The sequence below is a fragment of the Melanotaenia boesemani genome, chromosome 24 (genome assembly GCF_017639745.1).
Source record: "Melanotaenia boesemani isolate fMelBoe1 chromosome 24, fMelBoe1.pri, whole genome shotgun sequence".
Classification (NCBI taxonomy): domain Eukaryota; kingdom Metazoa; phylum Chordata; class Actinopteri; order Atheriniformes; family Melanotaeniidae; genus Melanotaenia; species Melanotaenia boesemani.
Genome location: NC_055705.1, coordinates 22,440,015 through 22,449,505, shown reverse-complemented (window position 1 = coordinate 22,449,505; position 9,491 = coordinate 22,440,015). Strand labels below are relative to the sequence as shown.

Below are 9,491 nucleotides of genomic sequence, written 5' to 3'. Positions count from 1 at the left end.
ACTCAATCAGGGTTTATTCTCTCGGACTTCAACATTACCCTGAAAAGAGATTCACGTGTCATTGGTCTCAGTGATGCAGGAGGTTTTTGTAATGTTTAAAGAAAAAATTACTTTATTCATTTACATGTGATTTTACTGCCACTTATTTTCCCGTATTGTTATTTTAGACTGACGCATTAAAAGCTACAGATAGGATTAAAGGTATAAAATGAAATACCAGTGAGCAATTAGCATCTTCTTCATCAGGTCCACCTTCTAGTACCGGGTCGGACCTTTTTAATCCTGGTGTGATAGATGAAGCAGGTGGTGGAAACCTTCCTCAGAGGTTTTCTCCATATTAACATGACAGCATCACACAGTTGCTGCAGGTTTGTCGGCTGCATCCATGATGAGAATCTCCCGTTCCACCACATCCCAAAGCTGCTCTACTGGACTGAGATCTGGTGGCTGTGGAGGCCGTTGGAGTCCAGTGAACTCATCGTCATGTTCTAGAAAGCAGGTGGAGATGATCTGAGCTTTGTGACATGGTGCATTATCCTGCTGGAAGTAGCATCAGAAGATGCTCCACTGTGGTCATAAAGGGATGGACATGGTCAGCAACAATACTCAGGTAGACTGTGCTGGTTAAACCAGACCATGTTGGTACTAAGGGGCCCAAAGTGGACCAAGATTATGAATGGATCCATGTTTTCATGATGTTTCCACAAAATTCTGATCCTAGCATCTGAATGTGGAGCTGAAATGGAGACTCATCAGACCAGCAACGTTTCTCCATCTTCTGTTGTCCAGTGTTGGTGAGTGTGTGTGAATTGTAGCCTCAGTTTCCTGTTCTTAGCTGACAGGAGACACCCGGTGTGGAAATGCAGCATAGCTAAAACATGTTAAGGTAAAGAATTACAACGCATCTGTCTTACCATAATAAAGTACAATGTATTAGTCCTAGGAGACCAGGAGAATAATCTATATATATATACATATATATATATATATATGTATATATATATGGTCTGTATTTATGTATCGCTTTTCTTTACCTGGAGCGCTTTACATTATACACCACATTCACCCATTCACACACACACATATATATATATATATATATATATATATATATATGTGTGTGTGTATATATATATACATACATATATACCTTATATATTAGTAATTATTTTTGATGGAGAGTATAAAGATATATCATGAATGTCTGTTCATATAAACATCAGCTTTTTTTTTATTTAAATTTCTGAAATTGTCTATTGCTTGAAAAAATAGTTTATATTTGTGACTAATGCTGAGCTCACACCAAACGATTTTCACAGTCGCAGACTAAAAACAAAGTCTTTAGTAAATCTCAGGAGTCTTACTGGAGTCACAGCGTTTCCGTCATCTCGATCGCTAAGTTTAAGCTGCTAATCTGCGCTGTTTCATGTCAGTCTTTCCCCAGACTTGGGTCTTTGTGATAATATCAAACGTGTTTGATATTTTTCGCACGTCACAGTGACGTAACACAATCAACAACCAATAGATGAGCTCTGACAAAAGCAGAAACAGGAATCCTGACAGTCAGAACAACGACAAACATGGATGACAAACAAATAAATAAAATAACATAATTAATAAGAAGAAATAAATAAGGACAAACAAGAAGCGGTGATGAAACAGAAAGAGGAGCGGATGATTATTACAAGTAGACGTCTGCTGTGTTACAGTATACTGATCTAACAAAGGAGAGAAGAATAGAAACTCATTCATCCCTCCAGATGCTGATGAGTCGTGTAACACCTGGTGTAGATGTGAAGCCACACTTAATGAAATAATAATGATGAGTAATTCCTTATTGATCCTGGACGGAAACTTGTCACTTGTCGTTAGATGTGAGCAGGTGTGAGCTGGTAGTTTTCTAGAGTCTTTTTAAAGTCTTCTGGTGTAAGCCCAGCATTTCTGACCTTTATATGTTCCATGGAAGAGGTCATAGCAGGAGTGTTATTACATAAGCTGCTCTAAGCATCATTCTTGACTCTGCCTCGGGCTTTAAGCTGTTAGTTATTAGCGGCCTCATAATTACAACATAGCGTCTTTGTCCTGTTCTAATTAGAGGTAAATCTGGGGTAATAGGAGTTCCTGGAAGTGAGGAATTTTCTTTCGGAGGGGATGAAAGAGCTCCTCTTTGCTTCTCTTATGACAAAGTTATTGGTAGTGATATTGAAAATGATGAACTGGTCAGGACCTCCAGATTGTTTTGTAAGAGGAGCTCAGATAAGGTTATACTAGCATGAAACCCAATCCAAGGTCCAAAAGCAGACAAAAAAATAAAAATAAAAATTTTTTTTGTAATATATATAATATGTACATATGAAGAATGTAGTCTTTTAGTCTAATTCAGCAACAGTTGGCTGAGGATAGTAGAAGTTATTTTAATACTTTATTATGTGGAGAAAAACCGTAGTCCCAAAAGGCTTGGCATGCTGTGTGAAATGTAAATAAAACAAATTAAATGATTTCTAAATCTAATCAATTCATATTTTTTCCCAGTAAAAGATAAACAACCTTTCGGATGTTGAAACTGAGCCATTTAACCAGCTCATGAAGAGTGAATCTGATGGCAGCAACACGTCTGTAAAAAGTTGGAACAGAAGCAACAAGAGGCTGAAAAAGTAATTCAGAAACAGCTGGAGGAGCATTTGACAACTAATCAGGTAAAACCCATGACTGGGTATAAAAGGAGCATTTCAGGGTGAACTGTGTTCACAGACAGTGTAGAGAATCATGTCTGCTTTTAATACAGAAGATCATCTGCATCCAGCCTTGTCCCATGCACACAGAGATTCCTCCTGATTCTCGGAAGCTTTTGATGATATTATACAGTATAGATGGTGGGATCTTTAATGGCTTTTTTTACATCAAGGAACATTTTTCTGAAATTTTTAGAGGCATTTTGTCTCAGCCTGGTGAACCTTTTTACATCTTTCTATCTGAGAGACTCTGCCTCTCTGAAATGCTCCTTTTATACCCAGTCATGTTACTGACCTGCTGCCAGTTAACCTGATTAGTTGTTAAATGCTCCTCCAGTTGTTTTTGATTCGTACCAGTTACTTTTCCAGTCTTTTGTTTCAGCTTTTTACCACCGTGTTGCTGCCATCAGATTCACAATTGGCTCATATTTTCATGAAATGGAAAAATGTCTCAGTTTCATACTCTGATATGTTGTTTATGTTCTGCTGGGAATAAAATATAAGTTGATAAGTTTTAAAAATCATTGCTTTCAGTTCTCATTTATATTTTACACAGTGTCCCAACTTTTTTGGACTTGTGTCCATAGATTAATAACTGCTCATGACCCTTGTTTGTGGAGTCAGTGGAACGAACAGGGCGGCTGCTCTCTGCCAGCTGGTCCAAGGATCTAACCTCTGGGCCAAGAAGTTCTGCATAACTTAGCCTGGGCTTCCTATTGATAATAATTCCTAGGTGGAGATGGATGGCTGATAGGAAGAGAAACCTCGGTCCAGCCGCCAGACCTTCACAGCCATTTCTGGGGTCAGATGTGACCTGGTGGCTTCTGTTGGTCAGACTAGTGAAGTAAAAGAAAACTCATACATGCTTTTCTTTTCTGAGAAATATTAATTAGTGCAACCTTTAAACTTTTTTTATGTGATTGGAGAACTTTAATTGCAATGCACTCCACCTGAACACAACAAAAACAAACGATTTTATAAAAACAGGTTCAATGAAAAACTAGAATGCATGTAGAAAGAAATGTTATACATATAAGCTTCAACAAGAAGCTCCAACAGAAGGCATACGTCCAGTTTGAGCAACATTCTCTGTTTGTAATATAAAAAAATGCTAGAAAAACGTTGTGAAATCCACATAAATTCCTTTAAATAGTTGGTCTTTGACTTTAAAAAGGAAAACTGTGGGTCCGTGTGCAGCAGCTTGTTGAAGGTGACCGTAAAGTTTTAATGTTGTTTTGTGCCAAATCAAATTTCCTGCCTTGAAAGAAAAACAAGCTTCTCTTTCATAAGTTATTGACAGAAATGATTCAATAAGCTGCCATATTTACAGAGTAATCTGGCTTGTAAAAGCTACTGAAGTATGTAAACCGTTATACAAATGATATTCTCCAGATATTTTTACATTTTTGAAGCACATCAGTTCATCACAGTGAAGCTTGCCCTCAGCTTCTACCACTGAAATAGTTGCTGATCTTCAAATATGGTTAAATTTTCAACAATAATGTCGTGGAAGTTGAAGAAGGATTCCAGTTCTACACGTATGCATTTTTTCCAAACTGCCCCAGCTGCTGCCGCGGTTCCTTCTGCAGGCTGTTGGAAGTCTTGTGTTTCTTGTTTGTCTTCACAAATGATGTTGCTCCAGTGTAAGAGTACTCACCTCTGCAAAACCAGAACATTAATTATATTATATTATATTATATTATATTATATTATATTATATTATATTATATTATATTATATTATATTATATTATATTATATTATATTCTTATATTTGGAACCTTAATTCCCCATTGTGACACTATATAAAATGTAAATAAAAACAGAGATCCATAATTTATTCCTAGTAGAAGATAAACAACATGTCAGATGAAGAAACTGAGACATTTTACCATTTGATGGAAAATATGAGCTGATAGTGAATCTGATGGCAACACGTCTGGAAAAATAGTTCCAGGGTGATGTTCAGCACGGTGTAAAAAGTAGTTCCAGGGTGATGTTCAGCACGGTGTAAAAAGTAGTTCCAGGGTGATGTTCAGCCTGGTGTAAAAAGTAGTTCCAGGGTGATGTTCAGCATGGTGTAAAAAGTAGTTCCAGGGTGATGTTCAGCATGGTGTAAAAAGTAGTTCCAGGGTGATGTTCAGCACGGTGTAAAAAGTAGTTCCAGGGTGGTGTTCAGCCTGGTGTAAAAAGTAGTTCCAGGGTGATGTTCAGCACGGTGTAGCATCTCTTCTTCTAACATGTCTGTAAACGTCTGGGAAGTGAGGAGACCAGTTGCTGGAGTTTTAGGAGAGGAATGTTGTCCCATTCTGGTCTGATGCAGGGTTCTAGCTGCTCTACAGTCCTGGACCTTGGTTGCTGGATTTCTGCGTTCAGGATGCTCTAGAGCAGGGCTACTCAATTCGGTCCTACGAGGGCAGCAATCCAGCAGGTTTTCCATGTATCCCTGCACCAACACACCTGAGTCAAATTAATAAGTCATTGTGTAGAACCTGATTGGCTGTTAGAGCCACCTAATTTGACTCAGGTGTGTTGGTGCAGGGATACATGGAAAACCTGCTGGATTGCTGCCCTCGTAGGACCGAATTGAGTAGCCCTGCTCTAGAGGTTGTCTGTCGGTGAAAGACCATTTTAAATGAGCTTTGGTCCAGAGAAGACGGCGCTGTTTCTGGATCCTGTTCACATCTGCCTTCTTCTCTGCATGATGGAGCTTTAACCTGCATTTGTGGATTTCAGGGTAAACTGTGTTCACAGACAGTGGTTTCTGGAAGTCTTCCTGAGTCCATGCAGTGATTTCCAGTAGAGAATCATGTCTGCATTTAATACAGAAGATCATCTGCATCCAGCCTTGTCGCATGCACACAGAGATTCCTCATTATTCTCTGAATCTTTTGATGATATTATACACTATAGATGGTGGGCTCTTAAAAGTCAGAGGAACTTTTTTCTGAAATTGTTCCTCATTTTTAGAGCTAATTTGTCTTAGATTGGTGAACTTCTGCATCTTTCTATCTGAGAGACTCTGCCTCTCTGAAATGCTGCTTTTATGCCCAGTCATGTTACTGACCTGTTAATTAACCTGATTAGTTGTCAGATGCTCCTCCAGTTGTTTCTGATTTGTACCAGTTACTTTTCCAGCTTTTTGTTGATCCTGTTTCAACTTTTTCCAGACATGTTGCTGCGTAAAATGTCTGTTTCTGCAATATCCCAGCTTTTTGGAATTGGGGTTGTAAAATTAAATGTTAAAAGATTAATTTTGATGTGATAGTATAGATAAAGTTGGTTAATTCCTGTTTATTTTTTAAGTTATTTTATATTCCATAGTTAAAAGTCAGGGGTGCCGACATATTTGATCTTTCTTATCTTAGTTTAAAGTGTGAGCAGGCATCCAGTTGGCACTGGACGAGTCAGTGGTACTTTGCAGAGATTTAGTTCGAAACTTAATTATTAGACAAATTAACCTTACACTTTGGGACATTTGTTAGAATTTGTTAAATAAATTTTTGAATATTTTTTCCTTGCATGTAGCATCCCACATTTAGTTCAATCTATTTATTAGCTCTTAAGATATATTTAAAATTCTAGAGGTAAACTTCTTCATATTGCAGAAAGACAAATCAGGGGATCAGAAATATCTATAAAACGCATCCTAAAAGATCCATGAATGTCTGCACAAAGTACCAAGGTTGTAAGGGAAGAGATAAATCAGTCTTGACCATATTAAGCATATATGCAAAACTCTGTCAGTCACATTTTGTGGGTTGTTAATCAAAGAATTATAGAAATTTTCAACCTGTATTGACAATGTAAACCCTCATCCTGCCTTTATTCCTCTTTTCTGTTCACTACATTTACTATATAGGCATGTTATTAAGTGGGTTTCATTTATAATTTATTAAGCTTTAACTTTAAATTAAATAAATAACTAAATTCTTTGCCTGTCTGATTCAGCACTTCCCTACATCTGCCCTCAGTCAAGGTGACTGGAACAAAGAAAACATTCAGACAGTGTCTTATCAGAACAGATACCCTACAGTGCGTACAGTACATAAATCAGTTATGATACAAGATGCTGAGAGAGATTAATGAGTCTTTTGTTCTTTATTAACTCTCCATTCTAGCTCAAGTCATTATCTAAATTGTTATAATTCAGTTAGGAACCCAGCATATTTCCTAATGAAGTTACCACTAAGCCCTTACTGTCAATGACTAGAACCAAGCAGCTTGCCTGATAGTGACGCTTTCAGAGAGGGAAAAACAGAAGACAAGTCCTCCTAACATGCACAGCACAGATCCAGCCCAGCCAATGAAGAGAGCTGCCCCTAGCTCAAACCTGCAAAAAGACAAACAGAAAAAGACCAGGATTTTGCTTTCTGGGTGTAAGTTTGATCAATAAAATTAGTCAAATCTGCCTTTTGGTTCTTTGTACGTACTTTTGTGCAACAAAAAGGGGGTCAAAGAAGTCAGTTGTGATCCTGTGTGCATATATGGAGCATGCAGTCATGCAGCAGATGCCTGCAGAGAGAAATAAGCAGAGTTCTACTCCAAATCAAGGTAGACTGAGATAGAAAATGCTATTTATATTCAACATGTGGGATTTACCACTGAAAATGAAGTGGAAGCCAGACAGGACAGTCAGACGAGCCTTGGTGGTTTCTGAGCCCCCTATTTTTGTGCATTTCATTCCTACCAAGGCAAGAATGGCACCAAAGAAACCCAGACACACAGCAGCGATCATCAAACCCCGACACACCTGAATGTAGGCTTTAAAATGGGAGCACAAAGGAGAGTAGAAGTTTGCTTTTTCCCAGCAAGCTAATTTTCTTAAGCAATGTCTTACATTTACATTTTTATTTTTGTACAGGTTAGACAAATAAAATCTAATATAGCCATTTGTTTTTTTTTAGTGCTGCATGTTGGATTTCTTCTGATAGAGCCAAGCTAGATGCTAACTGGCTGCTAGCTTTAGCTTCAGGTTCAGCATACGACACGGGGGTTCTATTAATCTCTGATTTCTTGTCAACATTTAACTTTTACCATTACTTTTGCTTTAGTTGGCATTTGTTTTCTGTGAAAAAGTTTTTGTAAATCTGCTATATCAGCCTGTTAAACACTGAACCAAATACAGTAAGTTAATAGCTATTGTATACAGGTAGATGTAGGCTTATACTAAAATGGGCATAATAATGTGCTTACAATTTCTTTCTGTTGGTCAAACTGGAAAAAAAAAGAGAGAACTGATTTTAGGTCTGAATTTTAACGCAATATGTTTAATTTGTTCTGATGGAGCCAAACTAGATGCTAACTGCTAGCTTTAGCCTCAAGTTAAGCATACAGCGTGGTAGTAATTTTTAATCTAATTTCGTGTAATCTTTAAATTTTTACCCAAAAATTTGCTTTTGGGATGTTTGTTTTCTGTGAAAAGGGTTTCATAAACCTGCTGTAATCAATCTTTTAATCACCTAACAAAATACAAAAGTAATTTATTAGATATTGAGTATAGACAGTATAAGGTCTGTGTTTTATAGTGTGCCGATACTTGCTGGTCAAAAAACAAAAAACAAAAACACAGATTTTAGGTTTGAAGTTTAGCGTGGTGGTAAAATATCTGAAAGACATTTTGTACAGGTGAGAGACAAGTAAAATATAATAGAACTATTAGGGGTTTTTAGTCCTGGACATTGAATTTCTTTGGACTGAGTCACACTAGATGTTAACTGGCTGTTAGCTTTAGCTTCAGGTTTGGCATACAATTGTGTGTATATATATATATATATATATATATATATACATATATTGTATTATATTAACCTCTTATTTATTGAAATATTTTCACTTGTATTCTTATTTTTGCTTTGGGGTGTTTGTGTACCGTGAAAAAATGTTTTTTTTTTTTTAAAAATAAAAAAACCTGCTGTATTTTACTTGCAGTGTCAAACAAAAAACTAGAAAGCTAAAAGCTATTGAGTACAGACAGGTGTAGCCCTTTGCAAACACGTTTTCTTAATTATGTGCTTACACTTCCTTTTTGCTTGTCAAACTGGGAAAATCAGATTTTAGGTTTAAATTTTAAGGTGTTTAAGATAATATAAGGATTTTTCAGCAATGAAAGTGCTGAAACAATCCAGTATTACACAATGGATTTAAAATTACCTTGGAGGCTGTAGGATTGCTGCCATAACTTATTCACATGCCACCTCAAGTATTATAAAGTTAAAACCAAATGTCTTGTAAGAACTGATAGGTGATGTTTTAAACATAGTTAAAATGTAAAAGGAAGCAGTGAACTCTGTTGTTACATGACTTTCTCAAATTGCCTCATTAAGACACATTAGGAGGTCGTATTGGGCAACTCTTTTACTGAAATATGCCTCGAGTGGCCTTTAGCTTTAAATATGGCGCTTATTTATCAGCTGCATCAGGAAGATGAATGTGTAAAGATCCATATTTCTCTATATCTGCTCTCTGGTTTCAGTAATACAACTAGAATCCACTGAATTACTACTAAAGCATAAAATAGATAAATTACTGCCAACCTACCATCCAGAGCCAGCATTGATGGAAAGTCCTTGCAGTTGGACACACCAGTGGAATCAGTCACACATGTTTTCCACAGATTGGACCAGAAGGTCGCTGTCGTGATGACCGTTCCATCCACAGAGGACACCTTCCAGTAGTCTGTTGGCAATGTGGATGACACCAAGATCCAACCTGATATGGTTAAAAGAAAGGCGACAATCTCCGTTGCCATGTTGCTCAT

General features: G+C 37.1%; 1 protein-coding gene across 1 annotated transcript; it reads right to left on the bottom strand.

Moving 5' to 3' along the window:
• Positions 1-4,264: 4,264 nt before the first annotated feature.
• On the bottom strand, positions 4,265-9,491 carry cldn10a (claudin 10a). The gene is made up of 5 exons (XM_041978723.1): positions 9,272-9,491; positions 7,334-7,495; positions 7,165-7,246; positions 6,960-7,064; positions 4,265-4,391 (listed from the first exon to the last, which is right to left on the bottom strand). Exons 1-5 carry the CDS (start codon positions 9,489-9,491, stop codon positions 4,265-4,267), a joined length of 696 nt encoding a protein of 231 aa, XP_041834657.1.